The sequence below is a fragment of the Erpetoichthys calabaricus genome, chromosome 3, assembly GCF_900747795.2.
Source record: "Erpetoichthys calabaricus chromosome 3, fErpCal1.3, whole genome shotgun sequence".
Classification (NCBI taxonomy): Eukaryota; Metazoa; Chordata; class Cladistia; order Polypteriformes; family Polypteridae; genus Erpetoichthys; species Erpetoichthys calabaricus.
In genome coordinates, this window is record NC_041396.2 from 77,194,747 (window position 1) to 77,220,355 (window position 25,609).

Genomic DNA, 25,609 nt, shown 5'->3' on the forward strand with positions numbered 1-25,609 from the left:
CTGAATTGCATAAGTAGATTAAGAAATAATTGAATAAAGAAGTCCCTGTTACCCTAGACTGGATTAAGTGGTCTTCATAGTGGATGGAGAGATAATAGAGAAGTAATGATGAATTATCCTGTCACATTACACAAGCAATGTCAGCACATTTTAATTTTCAAATAAAGCTTGGTTACATGTATTCACAATGAAATCTGTGGGGTTTGATACCTTCTTTCAGGAGGAAGCTAAAGTGTTGGTGGGTACTAAGAGTGGTGGACCAGTTGTAACCAGTTGTCTTCAGAATGGATGGTGGAGAAGAAACAGGATTTAGAGTTTGTGTACAAGAGATATTGTGAATGACTTAAAAACAGCACCTCTGATTGTTTAATAATTTTTTTCAAGTTTTGTAGAGTTTCAACATGGTATCAATTTCCATGGTATTCGGTAGATGGTTGAAAATTCCAAAATGAAGTCCTTGGTTTAAAGTATTCATAACTTACTTTAGAAGCAAGCAGTAGATTCTTCCTTGCACATAGTACAAGCAATTACATAGATGTGAACAAATAGATTCCTAAATGCCTTTTAACCCCCTAGGGATCCCAGTCAGAATTTTAGATAAAACGTGATTAAAGTGAAACAGTTGGAGCCAATTATATGTAATTGAAAGTCCACCAATAATTCAGTTCACACAGCAAATGCATGGGGAGCTGATTTAATTAACATTTGAACATGCTTTATATCAGTATAATGCTAAAGGAAATTAAATTTTGTTTTGCTAATATTTCTATTGATTAGCATCAAATAGTTATACCATTCTTATCAAGAATTGCTGAAATTCTGATTTTTTTTCAAATACAGGTATAGTATAATAATAATAATATTTCATCTCTTAATGGATTTCAGAGATCCTGCTTTTCAATTCTTGACATAAATGTGTAATGATTAATGCTGAAGGTAATTGGTTTTCAAGCACCTTGCTGGATGATAAAAGATGTGCTGCAAGAAATCTTTAATTATGCCAATGAATACTAATTTTGTGGAAAATGTTCTTGCTCTAAATTTTAATAGTAAGGAATAAGCAGGGTAAGGAAAATCCATCTGCATGATATTCTTTCTTGTTAAGCTTTCTTGCTGTATAATTGCATTTTAAGATTAAACTAGACTTAACAATAGAAAACAGAAAAAATAATTTTATTAGTAACTGGAGATACTTCTAAAATTTGTTGTGCCAAGAATTAGAATTTGAAAAGCTAAGGAAAAAAAAACTTCTGGAATTTTTTAAACCTGTTTCTTTCATTAATGATTACTACAGTAAAAATGCACATTTCTAGAAATGCACCTCTCCTTCCAGCTTCACACACACACACAGGTCAAAACTGGCATTAAAGGACAAAATGCTTGAATGTTGGAGGCAAAATCTCACACAGGTAAACTTTTAATGCTCGATTAATTTTGCTCATATGAGTACCACAGAGGCAAATAACATCATCATCATGACAAAAAACATCTCCAACAGTCAAATAAACCCATGGTCAACTTTCTTATCCATTGCAGAGGTTTTGGCTTCTAACACTAGAATCGGCCACAAATTTTCAGTACTGAAAATTCTGAATTCTGATTGTTCTTTCCTACTGCCACTACCCTCAAAAATTACTTAATTCAGGTGAAAAAAAAGAATCTCTTGGCCTACAGCATATATTGTGTGCAAATATTTTGACTTTAAATGCTAGTATACAATTTCATTTAAAAATTCTTAGTGTTGTTGCACTGCTGCTCAGTAGAAAAATTGTTTTAGTATTTATTAATGTAAAGCAAAACAATACATTTCTTTTAGCTGGGCGCATAAAATAACATATGAAGTGACAACTTTTTTTTGTAGAAATAGTTTATAAACGTTCTCACATATTTCAGTGGATGTGTAAATGATGTGCACATGGCAAGTGGCATATAGGTGTATTTCAAAACAGTTTGCAACACCAGTCAGCACAGCACAGATCCTTAGCATCTTTACAGTGACACTTTTCTTTTTTTTTGCTCTTTTTGTTTTTTGGCAATGTGTCATTCTACAAGAAACCTGAAAGTATACTCTGACAAGAGCAGCTTTTGGAAGTCTGCTACTCGGCATTGTGAGATATGGCCGACCATTTAAACCTGGCCAAAATCCCCAGGCCGCCAGATGGAGCCCTCCTTGCAGCATGGAGGTACCCCGAATGCCAGCAGGGAATTATGGACAATGGAGTTTTTATGCACAGCCCTGCTGGCTACCATGGGGGCTGCCAGGAGTCGCTGCAGGGATGCCCAAGGACGTGTATTTCCCCTATAACCCGGAAGTACGTCTTAGTCACAGTGACAGAGGGAATGACGTACTTCCGGGATGAAAAAGAAGAGTTTTTGATCTGACCCGGAAGTGCTAGGAAGTCACATGGACTGAGGGTTCAGAAGCACTCCTGGGTCAAGGACTATAAAGGACCCTGGGAAATCCCAGACAGACGAGCTGAGTTGGGAGGCAGGGTGGCTAAGCGTCTGGGAGTGGAGGATTGTTTGTTGTGTATTGTTTAATTGAGTATTGCGGTGTGGAGGGTGCTTTGTGCACATTTATTATTATAATAAATTCATTTTGGACTTTTATCTGGTGTCTGGCGTATTGTCCGAGGGTTCAAGGGAGCTAGAGTGCCCCCTATCTGTCACAGCATAAAACCACTTCAGTATTTAGTTGTAAAAAGCAAACCACTTGCTGGAAACACGGTGTAATAAATGATGTAAAAACTTATTTTTGTACATAATTAGTTAATTATGGTATCTGTAAATGACTCATGCACCAAAGAAAGTGGCAGTTGATTTTTTTTTTTTTAAGTTGCATGTCTGTCTTCATCTGGCACAGTCAGACCGCGTCTGTCTCATTTTGTTTACAGTTTGATATTGAGCAGACTTGTCTTCTAAGTAAGTAGCTTATTTACCATGGACAGTGATGTGACTAACATTTCTCCCATCTCCTGTGTAATACTCAGTAGTTGAATCACCACAGTTGCAAACTTTTGTTCTTTGTGCCATGAGTAGTATGTTTTGCAATATAGGGAATGTCATTTTGTATATATCTGTTATTTAACCCTTTGCAGTCGTATTTAATTTTCAACGTCACGCTACATTAGTTGTAATTAATTATTGAAAAAACGCCAATAATTACAGCAGTTATTTTTTTCAAGCACGTGGGAATAACACAGGCCACTTTTCTCGACCAGGCGACTGTGCAAATCGGTCAGAAACTTGCAGGGCCACCAGCGGTGGCCTGACGACCTATAGCGCACTTTTTACTAAGGCCAGTTTTCTGGCCTAACGACCGCAAAGGGTTAACTCAGCAGCTATCTAGATTTATGCCAGATTTGTAAGAGGATACAAGAGGATGAACATTTCTTCAGTAATAACTATTCTTCAACAGTTATGTACTGCCCTTACTCATAACAAATGAGTTCTTCACAAAGTGTGCCAGATGTCTGATATAGCAGTAAAACTACCAGTATACAATGTACACAGTCAACATTTGAGTAAATCTACTGTCAAATCATTGTTTGTATGTTATTGAATATGTGTGTCTATTTTTCAATACAGATGTACTCAAATATGATTTGTTTTCCCGAAACAGTACATCAATTGTGGCTCTATCCCATGTTCCATATGTCCTTGAGCTTCAGCATAGTAAAAGCTTGGATATTTGTCAGCATCTTCTTGTAGCACAAGCAAGGAAAGCCCACCATTTATTTTTGCATTTGCTTACATTGCTGTGTTTGTGAAAGCATTGTGAGTACCAACCATCCAGTGCTACGCTTTTCACTTTGGTTTGCTCTGTTCACAATGTGCTATTTCATGTGTTCTCCTTTCCCCAGACTGCTGGTGTCTGTGTACATTATTTTCCAAACTGTGCAAAAAAATTATGATGCCATTTCATGTGAGCTTATATATGTTTTTTTTTACCCAAGTGAAATAAATGTGGTTTTCTTCATCAATCATCATGTGACTGAAAGTAAGTGTGACATTTTTTCAGTGAATTTTTTTTGATTGTCTGCGGAAGAGAGAACAGGAATTCACATTGGGAAGCAATGTTCAATAATGTCTATAATAGCACCAGGAGATGATTTTTAAAGAAGAAATGCCAGCTGGAGGATAAGAGCAGTGATTCACAACTAGCTACCAATGTTCAATAACACTGCTTGTGGTGATAATAAGGGGACTATTATGTATAAAACAAGAACGAATATACAAGATAGACATTTCAGTGCAGTTATTTAAGAAAAATCAAGGGAGGACAGAAGTATGACACACACTGATAAAATAAAGATAAAACACTAGATAGAATTTCAGAATGCTATTTTTATGATTAAGCTTTGAAACAGACAGAGTAAATAAATGATACAGTTACATGAAACAACTGCTTTTTATTTTTGCTTCTCTTTGTAATTATACAATTCTGGAAAATTTCTGTTTATATCTTGTAATGACTGTTAGCTCGGTCTATTTTCTTTCACAGTTTGTCTCTGAACATTTGCAATTGAAATGGAATTTTTTATTAAATTTAAATTATTGTCATAAAGCACTTAAAGTTCCTTAGTACAAGCTAAAATGTTTCCATATGTGTTTCTAAATGTAAACTAAATCTGGTGGCTGGTTGTGGTAATGACAGCTTGGAACATGTGTGCACATTTTGGGGCACCAACCGCGTTGTCCCATTTATCGTCCGGAGACAGAAATGGAAATTAAAGAAAAAAGATGCACGCAAGCATTTGTCCCTTCAGTGGGATTGTTAGAACAGAGAATGAGGCTCTGTCGCTTCTAGCAGAGTTTTGCCAGAGGGGCCAGTAAATGATGTCTACTTATAGGGCGCCTGGGGTTTTAAGGCGGCTGGACCAAAAGTGTCTGGGTTAAGTGCCTTCCTTGGGCAGCTTCTCAGTGCTGTAGGGAAAAAAAGGAGACAACATTGTTAGTGGCACTGCCCCCTTTTGTCCTGGTGAGTTACTACATTCCTTGGCTGAGCCTGCAAGGCGCATGCATGACAGTCTATGTAGTATAGATGAGAGTGGTTTACACATTATTGATAGCTGATTAGAGTTACTAGTCATATATAGTAGTTATACATTACAGCATGTTGGTAAAGTCAGTCTGTATAGTATTTACAAATGTTTCTTAAGAGTTTTGGGGTATAACAACTTGTAATTGTACTGTCATGATTGTTGAGTAAATAAAGACTATTTTGTGAAGCAAATATTAAATCTAGATCTGGAATATGGGTGGCGTTAGCAAACCGATTAGTGCTGCTCTCTTAAAAATTTAGGGACCAAGATTTAATTACCAGCCTGATCAAAGTCTGGCATTAACATTCTCCAATGTTCTATAGATGTAATGAATTATTATTATTATTATTATTATATCAATTTTCTCTGTATTTCCCGATTCTCTTCTAGTTTTAGAACACCTGTTTTTCCAGTTTTTCTTCAAATTTAATCATCTGAAATGCAATCTTCTTCTTTTGGCTGCTCCTGTTAGGGGTCGCCACAGCGGATCATCTTCTTCCATATCTTTCTGTCCTCTGCCTCTTGTTCTGTTACACCCATCACCTGCATGTCCTCTCTCAGCACATCCATAAACCTTCATGAATGACCTAAAATGGTGAAATGTTAAGCAATAAACTGCCAGTGGTTTAAATTTAAAGTTTAGGTTAGCAAAAACTGAAAAAAGAAAAATTCAGAATATTACAAATGGGCCTTCTTCGGGAAACAACCAAATAGTTACAACTGACAGATGTTCTGCAGCAATTAAAGTAAGTATAAGTTAAAGAAAACAGTTTTCACAGGTTTCCAAACTTCTGTTGATTACTTTAAAAACCTGCTGTCTTAAAGCAGAATTGGAACAGACTGTGTTACTACACCATCTGAAGTACTACTTGGACAATATTACATTATAGAAAGCTGTAAATTTCAGTGATAATGGCAAGTAAACAACAGTTAACAATGAAATGAGATGGAGCATTATTACGCTTAGAAGTGTAGGCCTTTCATTTAGAGATATTGCAAAAAAAAAATCAAAGTGTCTGTGAGTATGGTGTTCCACACAATCCAAAAGCAAGAATGTCTCACAAGAAGAGACTCAAAGTCACAACCCAATCAGAAGACACATTTCTGAGGGTCACCAGTTGATAGTTGATGGGCAACTCCTAGCACAACAGCTTCAAGCACAGCTTAACAATGGTCGAAAAAGGCAAGTCTCAATTTCTACTATGAAGAGGAGACATTGTGCTGCAGGTTTGACAGGGCGAGTGGCAGTGAGAAAGCCATTCCTTAGATGATGAAATAGGGCCTTGAAATACTGGTTGTGGACTACTGAAGACTGGAAGAAAGTCTTATGGACCGATAAATCAAAATCTGAAATCTTTGATTCATCACGCAAGGTGTTTTGTATGCTGTTGAGTTGGTGAAAGGATGGTTCCTCAGTGTTTGATACAAACTGTCATACGTGGATGAGGAAGTGCAATTGTCTTTGGGTTCTTTTGCTGGAGGCACAGTTGGTGACTTGCACAGTGACTGGCATTCTGAATCAAAAGGTTTACCACAGCATTTTATAGCACCACATAATACTTTCTAGTCTGCATCTAGTAGGTCAGGGGTTCACCCTATAGCAAGACAATGACCCAAAACATACCCCCAGGCTATGCCAGAACTATATTTAAAGAAAAGAACAATAAAGTACACTTCAAAACATGGAATAGCCAGCACAGTCTCCAGAACTAAACCCCATAACTGGACATAAGGGTTAAAGGAAAGCAATCTGCAAATGCATCATATTTGTGGGAACTTCTGCAACAATGCTGGGAAGATCTTTCTGACCAATATTTGATTTCCGTTATAGAAAAAATACCATGTGTATGTTTTTTATATCAGCAGCAGGTGGCTACTTTGATGAATCAAAAATTTGAATAAAATTTTTTACACTTAATGATTTCTTGAGTTATTTGTTTTTGTGATTGTTTATTTTTTCTATGCCTTGATTTCATGAAACATTAAGACATACATTTCCGTAAAAACTGAAAAACGGAGGTCTTTTAAAAATTTTGATCAGTTGTGTGTATATATTACCGACATTTGAAATTCTAAATTGGCATGGTATGTGTCAGTGTGAATTTGTGTTTGTTGCATGTATTGGCATCCTAACCAGGCTGGGTCCAGATCTCATGTATAGACTTTACCTGTAACCATTAAAAGATCTCAGTGGGTTCAGAAAATGAATGCATAGATAAGATACTGTATCACATCAGATGGAGATGATATCCAAAAATGGTACTGACAGGAAGGTCCTGGAAATCAGAATAAAGATATATCTAGAGAGGAGAAATGGTGTCAGCATCCTTGATATTACTCTAGAACAAATATACAGGGTGGCACAGGGTTATTGTTACTGCCTCACAGTTCCAGGAGAGTGTCTGAATCTGCTCTTGTTTATTTAGGTTTTGCTTTTATATTACAAGATGTTCAGTTATGTGTCTAGAGTGTATGAATATGCCATGCAATAGACTAGTCCCTATTTCAGCATTACTTACCTGCCTATTACCCAGTGCTACTCTGGCTGCTCCAGAACTTGATATAAATAGAAATATATAAAATTATAACAATCGAACAAGGTAGATGTATGATGGTATTTACATTTTTCTCAATTCAATAAATCTTGTCTTGGAGTAAAAAAGAAGCAACCTGTTTATAGATCAGTTTAAATAAGCGCCTTACCATTTATGCTGGCCGTAAAAGAGTTGGTAAAAGAAGGTCATAGTAGAAAATTCTTTTGGAACAGTATACTGTATTGTTATGAATGTTTTTAGTAATAAATTAGAAAATTAGGCACGTGTTTGTTAAATATTGGTTTATCAATATTTTAAGCATGATAATACAGAAAATGTTCTAGCATTGTTTTCAGTGTGTCTGCCCGGAACTGCCTCCTATTAATGAAATATCATTTCTGCTGCTTTGAGTCCTGCTTTGACTTGTGTAACACATTTCCCAGATGTTGCAAATAACCTGACAGTGGATCTTTGTTCCATATATTTGTGGTTGATGGGAGTTATTGCAACACTCGCACTGTAGAAAATGCTGCTTTAGCAGCACTAAAGAGTTTCTTACAATGACTAAAACAATACTGACAGGAATAAGAAATTTGACAATGGTGAAAGCTAAATAAGTCTTTCAAAAAGGCAAAATGTTAATTGAGCAGTTTTGTGAGACTTCATTCTCTGCTACTCAAAATTTATAAGGTGCTGAACAGTAGGTGACTTTTTCTGAGAAGGTGACTTTAAACATTCAGCATGTAACACCATGCACAAGCATGGTATGCTGGAATTTGGTGTGACACTTATGCTGGATCTCATGTGCACAGCACAAAGTTCTCCCTGTGGACATATTGAACTGCAGTACAGATTTTAGTTTTACTACACTAGATACGACTGTCAGTTATGCTGCTTCATAGCTCCTTGCCTAGTTGATGGCTAGATGGAGTTTGCATATTCTTACAGTTACCTTTGCAGGTTTTTCTCTAGATCTCGATATCACATCCCAAATGTGCATTTTAGATTATATTTTTATGCAAGACAGGTTTCCTTGTTCATTTACTTTTTTCATAATCTAACACACCTTTTTAAAAGTCCTTTAACTGTAAACTGACTTACTAACTTGTCTTACTCAAGTGAACAGATTTACAGTATATAATACAACCAAGATCTCCATCCTAAACTTACAGTTAAGTATGTATGATGTTAATACATAAGCTGAATAAATATTGATATTACAGTCAAATTAAGAGAAAATTGCTTAATAAGACCACATACATGGTGTCTCATATTAAAGGTGGGCTTTCACTTTCTGAAAGCAAATATTAAGGACCTAATTGAATATGTGAAGAATTTGTTTTATTCTCTTGACTTTACATGGTTGTAATAGAAACTTATTGTAATATTTCTTACTGTTCTGCACACTTTGAAGTGGTGGATATTCTTCATAATATTGGCGATTTGTGAAATAAATCATTATTTCTAACATCATAATGCAAAAGCAATCTGCTTCAGCAGTTTATTAATGGTGATTTAGCAGATTAAAATGTACTATATTACAAGGCAACAAAGTTCTGCCCTTTTTTCATGTACTAAATATATATTTCATCTTCTTCAATTAATATTTATTAATTTCAGACAGTAATTAAATTATCTGGATATTTTTTAAATTCCACATTGATTTAATTAAGTAAGTCAAATTATTGGACTAGTTTTTAAATTCCAAATTACTGTAACTGCAATGCCACATTCCATTTTACTTTAATGACTTGATAGAGATTCTAGAACCATGTAGTTGTACAGGTGTTTAAAATGATAATGCATACAAATTATTAGTTATTCACACTTTGTGTATTAATTTCACATCCATGCTTTATTTGCTTCCTTCTTTAAAAAATACATATACAGTAAGTAGACTGAATATTGTTTGGAAAAAATTAAATATGTAAAAAAATATGTCAAAAAATAATTATTTTGCATAGATCTTTTTTTACTTTCAATTTTTTTTAAATGATACATTAATCTTGATGGCATTCACAAGCTATTTTGAAATTCATGTTTACAAAACCACAGGGAATTTCAGATGAAGTAAACACTGTATGTTCATTTTTATAACTTTTTACACATTGAAGCTTTGTTTTTGGATCAGTGACATCAGACTCACAGCAGTATGTGTCAAATTAGAAACCGATCAACCTAGTATAACAATTAAAATTCATGGTTTGCATTCTGTATCTCTGTTGACAGTAATTTTTTGCCCCAAGCTACATTAATGACAAATTATTGATAATTTGTCAAACTCCCTGACCCAAGTTTAAAGACCTACAGATAACTTTTTTAGTTATTTCTGTAAGTGTATTGATACTTTTCACCCTTAGACAAGTATTCTAATGTTTTATCTACATTAAAGGAAGTATCATATACAGTGAGTTAAATTAGTATTATAGTAATCCTATTAGGAAGGAAGATTCAAGTAAATAATGGATGAAATTATGACATAGTCTTCTGGATAACAAATGCAGATATTTATTTTGTGTTTTTTTGTTCCTGTACAGAAGGACAACTCAGGAAACGAAAAGGTTCTTTGTGAAGAGGATTCTGAAGATAGCAGAGACAGACATTCAAATAATCAAATTACAAAGAAAAATAGCAATAAAGATAGCAAGAAGAGCAAGTGGAAGAGGAAAGGCAAGTATTCTGCAGAGGCACACAATGGTTAAAGTAAACCTAGTATATGTGAGGGAGTAATATAACAAACTGTGATTTATTTTTTTATTTTAAAGCCTCATGAATCCTGATTTTTGGTAGAAGCCATGCACTTAGTTTTCTTTAAAAAATTATACCTCCAATAGCAATACACTTGTTGATTGAACTGAGCTTTACAAAATAGTGTATAAATATATTCCATCCATCCATCCATCCATTTTCCAACCCGCTGAATCCGAACACAGGGTCATGGGGGTCTGCTGGAGCCAATCCCAGACAACACAGGGCACAAGGTAGGAACCAGTCCCGGGCAGAGTGCCAACCCACCGCAGGACACACACAAACTCCAAGCATACACTAGGGCCAATTTAGAATCGCCAATCCACCTAACCAGCATGTCTTTGGACTGTGGGAGGAAACCAGAGCGCCCGGAGGAAACCCACGCAGACACGGGGAGAACATGCAAACTCCATGCAGGGAGGACCTGGGAAGCAAACCCAGGTCCCCAGGTCTCCCAACTGTGAGGCAGCAGCGCTACCCACTGCGCCACCATGCCGCCCGTATAAATATAATATTAAAGTATATTTCCCAAAACATTACAATCACATAATATGACATCAGATACAATTATAGTACTTTATTAAATGAGTAATTACGTTAATCAATGAAAATAGCTATAACAAAGGGTGCACATGCTTATGACATTTAAAACAAACACTCAATGAAATAGGCCTTTGGCGTTCCATGCTGGAAAATCTCAATCAATCTGTCCGAGTTTCTTGGAAAGCATTTACTGTGTGAATTCTGAAATGAAATTGATCAGCCTCTGCCCACATAGCTCCTCTTTTCTTTCCTGCAGTCAGGGAACTTAACATAAGAGCTGCATCAATATGACTGCATCCATTTTATTAGAAAACTTCTACTCACCTTGAGTGTCCCTAAAGCTTACATTTTCCATCATATACTCCCAACATTTTCAGTAGTAATTCTTGAAAGCAGTGTCTTCGTCTCCCTTTCTATCAAGCTGCATTTTTCTCCAAAGTGCATTATCATAAATCTAATTTGACCAAACTATGCAACAAACAATTTGTAGGTAAGAGGAAAGATCCACATACCACTCCATGATGATAAAAGTGGAGAAAAAAGGTACTAGAAATTTGAAAAAGCAACTGAATAAATTAAAGTCTTTGTATTTAAAATATCAAAATGTTTAATAACATTATTTTACAAAATAGTTTCCACGTTTGTTGTATTAATTATTAATGGTCTTAGAGACTTCTACAGTGCTCTAAATAAGGTAAAAATAACATGAGAATCTAGTGGATTCCTGTCACAAAAAAACGTCATAAAAGGGTACAAAAGAGAAAAATGTTGTAGTTATAAAAGGGAGCAAAGCAACTTGAGAAAACATTTGTAATTTATCACACAGTAATGATTAAAGATGCAGAAGTGAGCTATTTGTATATATCAAATTGTAAGCCATTTCCGTCTGGGTGTCTGTTTGTCTGTTAGTTCTCTGATCATACAAAAATGGAGAAATTTTGCATGTACATTGCTGTTGGTCGAACTTACAATAAAGACTATATATTGTTTTGGGAAGAGGGGTTATAATGGGAGGGGGGCAACTGAAAAATGGTGCTGACACAGGAACTACAGTTCCCATCAGGCAGCACGAGTGCACTGGGACAAGGATATCATCATCAATATACACAAAATTTTGTAGCAGACAAAGCAGAAGGTACGTACAGCGTTTTCTTCTCAGTTAATTTGGCATTGTCTAGCTGAACTGTGGGTTTTGTCTAAGAGTAAGTCGTAGGTTGTTTTCAGCAATATTGAATTTCCAAAAGACATTTTTTCCCATTTGTTTATACCAAGGAAATGTTGGGTGCTTTGGCTAGTTTGTCTACATACTGTATGTCAACTTGTAATACCCTGTCTGTCTTTTGAATTTTTTAGCTTGATGTTATTTGTTTTTCATACCAAGGACTTTATTTCAGCCCTTAGTTTGCATCTTGTCTGTTTGTTTGTCTATTTTTTGTGTCTGTTTGTTCACCAATCAAGCAAAAATGACTAAACCAATTTTCAGTAAATGTTGTATACGTATAGGCTGCTGTTGGTTCAAATTAAAATATAAGCTATGTGGCATTCTAAAAATTTCATATGGTGGTTGTAATGGGGGGCAACAAAGAAATTGTGCATTATTTCAAATAAAGGATGATGTGATCTTAATGAAATTTTGCATGCAACTTAAAATTCAGGCGATTACGTGCTGTTTGAAAAATTTCATAAGGAAGGGTGGTTGTAATGTGGGTACAGTGGGGTAGTTATTATTGCTGATTTCAATTAATAAATTGGCGTTTACATTATGCAAAAAGTGTTTATAACTTTACATGTTTAACTTTACATGTAGTACTAAGTGATGATTTAAACTTCACGGAGAAGTTCAGATTATTAAACAAAAGCTGGTACTAATTATTCTCTTTTAGCAAGTAATAACACTGGAGCTTTGCATGCATTACACAGTCATAAGTACTATAACATTATTGTATAACAAGAAAGCATGCATTTTAAGATACCCCTGCCATTGAGGATAAATGTGTTTTGCTTGCTTTTAGATACAAAAGCTAGGATACCAGTTGTTTCTAATATTCATTGTGAGAAGATTGTTATATCCACAAACTGTTCCATGTCTTTAGAGATATTCTGCATTTTTCAAATTGAACAGTTCGGAGTCAGTCCTAGCCAGCTTTAATGAAGAGATTGAAAAGGTCAACTACAGAATTCCTCTGTACAATAAGAGCCCATATGATTTGCCAGAACTTCTATAGTAACGAGTGACCATTAAAGCAAATGTGACACAACTTTTTGCAGAAAAAGAAGATTGACAAGCTTTTGAAACTACAGAAAATATTTTAACATGTGAACGTCTTATCCATTCCTTCAAAGAGGAACAACTCACACTATTAGTTGTCATCATAGTGTTTCACAAATGCACAAAACTGTAGATAAATTTGTTGTGATACTGGTGCAATGTAATGATGATTGACCATGTGCCCTTAGTATCAGCCATGGAAGTCAGATGGCACAAGTTCAAAAACTGAGAATCATAAAAGAGTTAGACTGGGTAAACTAATGAGTGAGCAACTGACTTTATACTGTAAACAGTGTAAGGTAAGAACATATCTGACCCACAGGGACAAAATGAAGAAAAAACACCTCAGGTACTCTAGGTGAATCCACGTAAATCTTACCAAAGCAGATATAAACTGTAATGGAGTTTGTTTAAAATAATAAATGAGAGAAATAAATCTAAATGACTGAGGAATGATGCAGCGAACAAGATAATCATGTATTGAAGATTAAAGAACAAAACAGTTCAATAGAATATGTCAACAAGGTCTTAGAGGAACATTGAATAACTAGACATATCTTTTAGAATCTTTGACTTTTGGCATCGGTGATTACAGACAGATAATGAGACCATCATTTGATTATACCACATTTATACACATTAGACATTAACATACACTTTACCATATACCTAAGTCAAACAGACCACTACAGTTTTAATCCTCAATCCTGTAGAGTTTTTCTTTTCCACCAGTAGCTTTGCTTTGCTTGATTCCTGAAAAAAATTTGATTAGCACCACTGCCTTTTCCTAAATTCATACTTTGGGAAACAGGTGAGCCCAAGTAAATGGTTTTCAGTGGTCTCCACAGGTTGTAACATTACTCAACAGCCAGTCATTGGAACATGAACACTATATGCATGTATGCTACATTCTGTGTATTTGTGTGTTTCTGTTTTTTTGGTATTGTATTATGGTGTCTGTTTTGAGACATACAAGTAAGAATTTTATTGTAGTATGTACACCTGACAATAAACCTGAACTACTATTCAAGCAGATGCCTATTGCACATGAATATTACATGATTTTATATTTCTATATTATTTTGTATTTTGGAAATCTGTGTATGCACTATGTGAGTCAGTCTTCAGAGAAGAGTGCTACGCAAAAATAAATTGAATTGGATTGCTAGAGTATTACTATTTATGAGTTTAATGCTGTCTATAATGAGAATTTAGTTAAACCCATTTTAGAGCACAAGTACAAAATTTTAAATTAATTCTTTAACTATTTCTAAATACCTTGTTTGAAACAGTGTTACTATGTGATTTGTCTTTAATTGACAAATAGATTTAACAAAAGATTATTTTTTTCCAGGATATTTGAGGAATTTTAGAATTCTTCTCTTTGTAGTATGAAAACTTAGCACTTGCATTTCAACAATATTTTTTATAAAAGGTCTTCATAAATATAATTTGTTAGACCACTAACACTATCAATTTTTTATATAAACTTTCGCACACTTCCATCCATGCTTTTCCAAGACCACTTTATGAAATTCTGAGGCATGGATGGCTAGATCCTATCCCAGCATTGTCAAGTAAAGACTGCAGGGCATACACACATACAATCACTGGCACTCACTAACATAGGCCCACATTAAAATCATACACTCAACAATACTTTGCATTCTAGAAGTTTGATGGCATCAGATAAAAAGGGAAAACAGAATTTTTTCAGCCTTAGGCAAATTAAAAAAAAAAAAAGAAAACCTATGCGTTACATAAATCCAGTCAAGCTTGTCAGAGATTTAATTGTAGAGGACTGTTTAGTCTGAAATAATTTAATTATTATATGGTAGGTATGGGTTTATCCTTTTTTTCTGAAATAATTAATCTGTAATAATTAAACTGTACTACTGAATGCAAGGTAGAGCTTTGCAATAAAACAGTTTTCAGGATAAATTTCTTAAATGTAGCCATTTCAAAATTTAAGTAAATGATTAAAAAAGTTGCTTTCATGGGGACCATTCAAAATATTATATTTCTGAGACACTTATTTTTACTGTTATCTAGAAAAACACAATTGGTCATTAGCACTGACAGTGTATAAGAATTTATTTGCAGCATAAACTCAGCATTTTAAATTTTCCACCTTAGCCATGTTTCATAAAGAACTATGATATATTGTGATTTTCTATTTTTGGTGCAGGTCTATATTAGGAAAATACTTAATTTTATAATAAATCACTTTTAGAATTTTTAGTATTAATATTTCAACAAGGCTAAAGGGTTCATGCAATATTTCATGATTTGCAGAGAGTCTGCTACATTTGATCATATAGCAAAATAAAAATTATTTGGTACTCCTAGAGTTATGTAACAAGAAGAACAGTGTCTGAATGTAATTGCAATTTTGCGATGGAAGAACTGAAATGTTTTTATTTGAAATGCCCTCAAATTGTGATGATTTAAGGTACCTTCATTTGTGAAGCACTTTTTATTATAAACCTAGTTAGCTTTGCAGCACTTATAAAGAGCGAATTCAATATTAGTGGTTTTATGTGTAATTTAGAGCTCTCCAGCTTTGCAGGTTATATTGTAACTATGGTTAGTTTTTTATAAATTATGAACACAGGCAAAATGGGTATATTTATAAAAAGTGATAACTTCACTAGGATTAATAAATTTACAATAATTCATTTTTGGATCTCTTTTTAATCAGTGTTTTATAATTTTGACTCTCTTATCTGTTTTAAATTTTGACTGTCTTACTTATTTGTTATTAATTTTGTCTTTTCCTATTTTTTTGTTTTAACTGACTTTATGTACAGTAATCTTGAGTGTCATGAAAGGAGCTTATAAATAAAATGTATTATGATTACAATTTACACTAGACTTCATATACTGTCTCCTATATTCACTCAGTTTTGTCCAGGTACTAATTTTGCTCTTTCTTACAGTAAGTAAGCTTATCTAATCAGTTTTCAATTACAATAAATTAAGTAAGGAGTACAAGTGCCAGTACTGCTCTAGCAAGATCCCACTTTTGACTCCTCATCTCAGAAAAAGATCATTGCGCTATATATTTTTTTGATTGATAACAAACCAATTCCACATTTTATAAAAGTTGTAAAGCCATATGGAAATTGTTTATTAGCATATGTGCAGTTGGAAAACATGCACAAAAATCCTAAAGTGAACAGAGTTGGTGTTTGTTAAATACTTGCATAAACATCCAGAAAATCACAGTGCTGCTGTTACTAAACATACCTCAAAACATATTTGATATGAAGAGAGACACTTCTGTTTGACACGCAAATTCTTAATGAAGGTTTTAATTATAAACCACACATTGATTATGAATCTAATAAAAAATTCTTATTGGGTCCTTGAATATTGAATGCCCATATTGTTGAGCATTGAAATGAACTGATGAAGCACCAAAGTGGAAAATCAAATTATAACCTTTTGAATACCAAGGTCTATTAACAGTTTAATATTTGGTTTACACCTGGACTTAGAACATTTTTTCAGTGCTCTAAGAAAATATAATGGTGTGTTTCAGATGACTTCATTTGGTGCAAAAAGAATAATCAAAGGCAAATTCATGCCAAATTTTAAAGTATAAGGACAGGTGTATCACTATTGTCTCACATAATCTCTCTGGCAAAGTTGGGTAATTGTATGAAAACATAAATGCAAGTTAAGTACAAAATTAAATGTTGAAACAAACTGAGGAAAAAAAAACACATGCCACCTCAGGAGATCTAATTTGAAAATCAAGGACTCCCTTCAGAGTGTGTATAACTGTTTAGATACAGTATCTATTGATTATCTAACTTTCCAAAGTCACTATCATGTGTTCATAGATATGTATGTTTATTCTAACAGTTTTTCTTATAGATGTGATAGAAATGGTGCTTAGCGGTTTAGCTCACAGTTCCAGGATAATGGCTTACAATCCTGGTTCTAACAGTGTATGTCCAGTTTGTCTGTTCTTTCCAAAAGTGTATGGGTTTCCTCGAATGTCTGCAAACCCTTCAAGCCCCACTATACGGATTATAAAAGCAAGGTAGTTATACTCGCTAATTGTAGCACCAGAGAGTGGTGACATTTTGCATGTTGATTAGCACATTCATTAGACAATAATGACTTGATTAATCTATAAACTATCCAAAAATGTGTACAGGTTGATTGGGTAACCCTAAATTAGCTATGATATGAGCATAGATACAGTGGTGTGAAAAACTATTTGCCCCCTTCCTGATTTCTTATTCTTTTGCATGTTTGTCACACAAAATGTTTCTGATCATCAAACACATATAACCATTAGTCAAATATAACACAAGTAAACACAAAATGCAGTTTTTAAATGATGGTTTTTATTATTTAGGGAGAAAAAAAATCCAAACCTACATGGCCCTGTGTGAAAAAGTAATTGCCCCCTTGTTAAAAAATAACCTAACTGTGGTGTATCACACCTGAGTTCAATTTCCGTAGCCACCCCCAGGCCTGATTACTGCCACACCTGTTTCAATCAAGAAATCACTTAAATAGGAGCTGCCTGACACAGAGAAGTAGACCAAAAGCACCTCAAAAGCTAGACATCATGCCAAGATCCAAAGAAATTCAGGAACAAATGAGAACAGAAGTAATTGAGATCTATCAGTCTGGTAAAGGTTATAAAGCCATTTCTAAAGCTTTGGGACTCCAGCGAACCACAGTGAGAGCCATTATCCACAAATGGCAAAAAACATGGAACAGTGGTGAACCTTCCCAGGAGTGGCCGGCCGACCAAAATTACCCCAAGAGCGCAGAGACGACTCATCCGAGAGGTCACAAAAGACCCCAGGACAACGTCTAAAGAACTGCAGGCCTCACTTGCCTCAATTAAGGTCAGTGTTCACGACTCCACCATAAGAAAGAGACTGGGCAAAAACGGCCTGCATGGCAGATGTCCAAGACGCAAACCACTGTTAAGCAAAAAGAACATTAGGGCTCGTCTCAATTTTGCTAAGAAACATCTCAATGATTGCCAAGACTTTTGGGAAAATACCTTGTGGACTGATGAGACAAAAGTTGAGCTTTTTGGAAGGCAAATGTCCCGTTACATCTGGCGTAAAAGGAACACAGCATTTCAGAAAAAGAACATCATACCAACAGTAAAATATGGTGGTGGTAGTGTGATGGTCTGGGGTTGTTTTGCTGCTTCAGGACCTGGAAGGCTTGCTGTGATAGATGGAACCATGAATTCTACTGTCTACCAAAAAATCCTGAAGGAGAATGTCCGGCCATCTGTTCGTCAACTCAAGCTGAAGCGCTCTGAATGGCTGAAGAAAAACAAAATGAAGACTTTGGAGTGGCCTAGTCAAAGTCCTGACCTGAATCCAATTGAGATGCTATGGCATGACCTTAAAAAGGCGGTTCATGCTAGAAAACCCTCAAATAAAGCTGAATTACAACAATTTTGCAAAGATGAGTGGGCCCAAATTCCTCCAGAGCGCTGTAATAGACTCATTGCAAGTTATCGCAAACGCTTGATTGCAGTTATTGCTGCCCAACCAGTTATTAGGTTCAGGGGGCAATTAATTTTTCACACAGGGCCATGTAGGTTTGGATTTTTTTTTCTCCCTAAATAATAAAAACCACCATTTACAAACTGCATTTTGTGTTTACTTGTGTTATATTTGACTAATGGTTAAATGTGTTTGATGATCAGAAACATTTTGTGTGACAAACATGCAAAAGAATAAGAAATCAGGAAGGGGGCAAATAGTTTTTCACACCACTGTATGTGATTTTATGTATTCGAAAGTGTTGGGTTCAGCCTGTTTTTAATGCTGCCATGTCACAAGCTTTCTTAATTGTCTTCTGGATGACTTATTTCACATCTGTTACATATTACATACATGTAATTTGCCTATGAGCACTGCCTAAGGAGTGTAAAGCTTATATATAGTATTACTAGCAAAATACCCGCGCTTCACAGCGGAGAAGTAGTGTGTTAAAGAGGTTATGTAAACATATATATACATAAACATACTGTATATACATAAATATATACATATACACATCCACATATATATACATATATCAACATATATATACACATACATATATATATATATATATATATATATATATATATATATATATATATATATATACACACACACACATGCAGACACATATACATATATATACATATACATATTTGTATATCTACATATATATACACATATATACATATATATACATATACATATTTGTATATCTACATATATATAAACATATATACATATATATACATATTTGTATATCTACATACATACACATATATCTATCTATCTATATATATATATATATATATATATATATATATATATATATATATAGCTGATTACCCAGTGGATTCGCTCACTGAGTGCAAGAGAAAAAAATAAAATGTATGTATAAAATAAGTTTAATTGCGAAATTTATTTTTCCACAAATAAAGAGCACTTACAATAACATAGAAATCAATATAAACAACATTAACATCATTATCATTTGAGAATATGAAGTAATATATAAGAAGCACATTGCATATAAATATAAATTATTAAACATTAAAATGTTCTTCTATAAAACACTACCGTGGCTATTCGTTTGTCTGTCCAGGATTTTAAATCAGCTGTAGCTCGCAAACCGTTTCACCTATTGACTTGAAATTTGGTACACAGATACTACGTCACGTCTACTATTCGCTTTCCCACACCTATGAACACATATATATATATATATATATATACACACATACATATACACACACATACACATATATACATATACATACATAGTGCGTTGCAACACGGGCTGTGATTGTTACATGGGAGGGAGACGACAAATCACAGCTTCCCGCTTTCTAATCGGGCTTGTGATTGCTGCTTTGACGTATGCCCAGATCCCACAGTATTTCCCCTTAGGAGAGGCGTTAGGCAAGTGTAATTGAATAGCGGTGCTGCAAGTTATTACTCTTTTTATCTTCATTTTATTTTATTGTAGAATCAACTCACAGCTGCGCGCACCAGTGCGTGCGTGGCGGATGCGTACGGCTGACGTTTTCATTGTCTACCACCTTCGCTAATCATTGTTGAGGCAGATTGAAGACTTAAGTGCCAGCTTAACTGAAAAATTAAAGAAAACATACTAAGTTTTAAAAAAAATCAGTTTTAACGGGAAAAGATGCCGACAAAAGAAGAGAAGCAGCGGGATGCTAGGGTCAAGAGCTGCTCATTAAGCAGCAAGCGCATCAACCTCTGAGCAAACGAATGGTAAACGTACAGAGAAAGAGGATAAATACTATGAATGGTCATGTCAAGTGTATTCACTCCACGTTATCGTGCAGTGCGCTGTTACTGGTATTTTGATAAAAGAATCTGAATAACATATAAGAAGCGTATAAATTATTAAACAGTAAAACATTAACATTTAAGAAGTAAAGATACATTGAGTACTACTGTAGTGCTTTCGGGTATAGTACATTTTTTGTTTGCCCATTACATGCATAAATGTATACATTTTTTGGTGTACCTACCCAAGAACATGCAACATGACCCGGCAGTTAAAAATTTATCGCTCCAGCAATTTTAACTCTGTTAGAAAGTCATCTAATATGGTATTGCAAACGGCAGCGGGAGCGTTTCTATAAACTCAATTTAAACTTACTGTTTACACCGTGATTTGAAGATGCATAGTATGCGACACGTGTTTCGCCGTAATTGTGGGCTCATCAGGAGTACACAGTCACTGCACTCCCTTACGGGAATCGATCCTCGGACGTAGAGGCGAAGCCCCTAACGTTGTGCCACGGCGTGAGGTTCGTTCATTTGACAGCATGTAGATCGGGGTAATTACATTGCAGGCATTCGTAGTCTGATTCACAATCTGATTGTATGGGTGTTTACCTACCAGGTAACGCTTGTGGTTGGTGAGCAACTCGGCTAACTTCTGCCACGGTGCCCTCTTTCAGTTGCGAGAAGCAGATCATACAATGGTTGAAATAGTTTAATATATATAGCAAAATCACCGCGCTTCGCAGGGGCGAATATGGTATTGCAAACGGCAGCGTTTCTATAAACTTAAAGTTACGGTTTATACCGTGCCTTGTTTCATATTCTTTTCCTACCTTATCAATTGTGTAATGTGTTTTTTGAACAGGTTTGATTTATGGAAGTGATCACTCCTGCGGCGTTCAGTCACTTCACGTGAGCCACTCTCTTGTGTGATGTTGCGATGTCCACGGGTTTATTTAATGTTAGCTAAGACCCGGCAGTTAAAAGTTTCTCGCTACAGCAATTTTAACTCTGTTACAAAGTGATGCAAACTCTCGTTTATACCTCGTGTCTTCTCATTAAACTTGTATCTCGCGAATATGGCATTGCAAACGGCAGCGGGAGCGTTTCTATAAAGTTAAGGTTACGGTTTACACCGTGCTTTTTTATACCTCGTGTCTTCTCATTAAACTTGTATCTCGCGAATATGGTATTGCAAACGGCAGCGGGAGCGTTTCTATAAAGTTAATTTAGACTTACGGTTTACACCGTGCTTTTTTATACCTCGTGTCTTATGAAGATGCTTGTATGCGTCACTCACTCGCTTCTTATTGTTTCGCTGCCTTGTCAATTGTGTAATGAATGTTTTCTTCTGCGGTCTTTGGGGCTCCTCCTTCTTTTCTACGTACTGAGTTCACAGTCAGTTCACGTGATTACGTGGGAGGCGTGATGACGCGACACGCAACTCAGTCTCCTACGGCCAACTTGCTGCCTACCATTACAGTATATGGACAAAAAAGAGGTTCCAGTTATGACCATTACGCGTATAATTTTGAAATGAAAACTGCCTAACTTTTGTAAGTAAGCTGTAAGGAATGAGCCTGCCAAATTTCAGCCTTCCACCTACACGGGAAGTTGGAGAATTAGTGATGAGTGAGTCAGTCAGTCAGTGAGTGAGTGAGTGAGTCAGTCAGTCAGTGAGGGCTTTGCCTTTTATTATTATAGATAATCACTGACTTAATAGTTCAATAACTGTAAGCAAACAGTGTGGAAGAAAACCACAAGGCTAGAGGTTCACATAACCTGCTGATGCACCAGCTTTAAACATTAAAAAGAAACAATTTTGTTATGGCTTTGAATTTAAAATGCACATTTGCAATGACATTTACTTTATAAAAGTGACATAGAGGTCAATTGAGGTTTAACTTAATATTTACAGAATAGCAAACCATGCTTAAAGAGACAACATCAGGTCATACTTTAAAATAACAGGTTAAAGAAGCAGCCATTACTTACTTCTGCGAAGTCAGTTAGTATTTTTTAGTGTTTACTGAGTTTTCCCTGCTTACCCAATATCTGAGTAAGTAAAGTCTCTCATTAATATGAAATTCCCATTTATGCTAGCTTTCTGATAGTATTGCGAACATTTTGTTGGCACTACTATGTTGTTGATGTTATCATGCCTCTGTCTTTTCCACTTTCTGTTCTAACACAATAATGTATTAAAGATGTATCTTAGCCATCATTTTAAGCAGACTTGTATTTACATTCTGTATTTATGTGGCCACACTTCCATGTGTTCTTTCTTGCCTATCTTTTGAAATAATTATATTGTAATCTTTCTTGTCTAGGTATTCAGCCATGTTTCTGTTGTTGCGTTAATATGGTCCGCTGTGATACAGCTATTTACAAGCAGATTTCAATATCCATCCATCCATTTCCCAACCTGCTGAATCCGAACACAGGGTCACGGGGGTCTGCTGGAGCCAATCCCAGCCAACATAGGGCACAAGGCAGGAACCAATCCCGGGCAGGTTGCCAACCCACCGCAGGCAGATTTCAATATTTTTTTTAATAATCTCAACACTAAATAAAAAAAACATTCTTACTGTTTGTGTTTCCCTGTGTTGGTTATTACTTAAAAAGTATTGTTTTTATTTTATTGTGAGATTGCTGTTTGGTTGAATATTTCATTAATTTACTATATGAGTACTGTCTAGAACTCTCAATTTCAGTCTAGGAGGACCCCTATGGCCATGGGTTTTTATTCCAACTAATTTCATTATTATCCAACTATTATTCATTATAGTATGTTACTGTTATATTTTAAATAATTTCATTACTTAGTTAGCAACCTTTTTATTCTCTTATTCTAAGGAATTCTGAAATTTTTGTATTTTTGCCAAAACTTTATGCTTAAGTTTCCTTTGCCCCCTTGATTGTATCCAAATGGTGACAACACTGAATGCTTCAAGAGTAGCTGAATAATTACTTCAGTATGATATTTACTTGTTTGCTCAAATGTAAGGATCTTTTCTGAATGAGCAGAGAATTGAAAGTGGCAGTGATGCAGTTGGTACCCTTTAGTTTTCAAAGCCTTTACACCTTTGTCTGCATTACTTAGTGTTATTCCCCAGAATCTTGATACAATTAAGAGAGCAAACTTTATAGAAAATGGTAAATAAAAATAAAGCACAAAAAAACGTAAGCATTTAAAGCTATGGAAAAGAATACAAATATTCATGAATTCAGAAATATTTGTAGGCTGGACAACTAAACAATGAGCTCAATTAACAATAAGAAAGATGTACTGACTGTGAAATTGTTTGGAATAAAACCTGCAGCAGCTATTCGGAGGCATTGAAAAATCCTAAATTTACTATTAATGACAGTCATCTGAACACAATGTGAGTTGCTGATGACTGACTAAATTTCCAATCCTTCAGTGCAATTTCATAGTGTGGACAAAAAAAACAAAACAAAAGCTCAGTTTTTATCAAATCACATTAATTTTCTTCATCACTATAGCTTTCCAGAATATGTCTGGAAATGTGTTTTCACCAAGTTTCTGCAGAACTCTTCTATTTTAACAACTTGTCGATATATGGAAGCTCAGGAAAACATTTTGTGTCAATATGCCATACCAGATTGTGCTGATTTAATTCGGTAATATCACAAAAAAAAAAAATATGCTATTCAGCTGCAAGAAATGCTAACTTTAGCATTTTGGAAAAATATTGTGTCTAAATTAGGATTTGCTGCTGCATACGTCTGCATTGAGCAGGAGTGAAGTTCATTTGGCCATTTTTCAGTTTTCGATAAACACTCCGTTTATCATAATATCAGCTGTGTATGTACTGTAATACAATTTTTTCCAGACCTCTATTAAAAGTTTTTGTAGTTTATAAGTGCTTAGAATTTACACACAGATTTTCTCTCTTTCTTTCTATCTAGATATATCTATCTATCTATATACAGAGAGAGATAGCTACATCATACCATGTACATAAAAGAGAAAAGTCATTTCTTTAAAATATTGTCATATTATATTCAAAAGCTTTATAAATGTGATTTTAGATATAGTTATATATATATATATATATATATATATATATATATATATATATATATATATATATATATATATAAAATCACCTTTACAAAGCTTTTCAATATAACAATATTTTAATGAAATGACTTTTCTCCTTTTCGTACATGGTATGATGTGTTATGTGAAAGTTATTCTATCTTTCCTGACCAGGTTTTTCTTTCATAGTTTATAGTTTTGTAGGATCAGTGATGCATTACAGTATGCATAGTTGAGTTCAGCAGAGGTTCATTTATAATCTTGAGCAGCCACAAGAGATTTTAAGAAGGAAATAGGAATGATTTAGTGGCATTTTGGCAATTTAGTTTGTGCTTCATGGAGAGAATGTGTTGTTATAAAGCTTTTTTTTTTTGTGGTTTGTAATGACCACATCACTATGATAGTCCTCCTAGTTATGATCAATCTTATAATAAAGTAATAGAAGATTTTTCATTTTGGCAGTATGCTTTTAGCTAATAATCAACACTTATGAAATTATTATTTTAATTACTGGCTGTTGTTACAGAATGATGCATCACAGAAAATCATTAACACCAGTTAATTAGACAATGTTATCCTATGATTCTAGACATAGTGTTTCATTGACATGCTCAACTGCATTTGTAACAAAGTAAGACTATAAGTTTTCAAGGACTGTAATGAAGGTAGAATACTACATTTGGGTGCTTTTCTATATAAACAGTTAATTTTTTTTTAACTGCTAGCAGTTACTCTTTTTTTTTTTTAATAAGCACTGTTTGTTTCACACTTTACTCTCATTTATGCCTTGTTCAGTTCCAATTGCTGCATGAAATAGGTCAGCTGATTTGTGTTTTCTATTAATTAAAATGAAGTTCTGTACAGTATTTTAACATATTTTTGTTTGTCGTGGTATAGGGCAATGACGATAATAATTCGCTACTACTACTTGTAGTGTTTCTCAAAGTCTGTCAGCTTTTTCACTTTGTTTATGAAACCGTTTTATAATTTTGACCTGAACCTTCATTCTGGTTTGGGGATGGCCCAAGTACTGCCACATTTTTCTATTAAACACACACTCTTTCCACACGTGCACCTCTATAATATCATAC

At 34.7% G+C, this 25,609-nt stretch overlaps 1 protein-coding gene across 2 annotated transcripts in view; it reads left to right on the forward strand.

Moving 5' to 3' along the window:
* The window catches only part of asxl2 (ASXL transcriptional regulator 2), a 315,486-nt gene that overhangs the window by 186,433 nt on the left and 103,444 nt on the right, over positions 1–25,609 (forward strand). For both annotated transcript variants that reach the window (XM_028796937.2, XM_028796939.2), the window contains exon 4: positions 10,117–10,249. In XM_028796937.2, the coding sequence (XP_028652770.1) occupies positions 10,117–10,249 (133 nt within the window). The remainder of the gene's footprint in view (positions 1–10,116; positions 10,250–25,609) is intronic.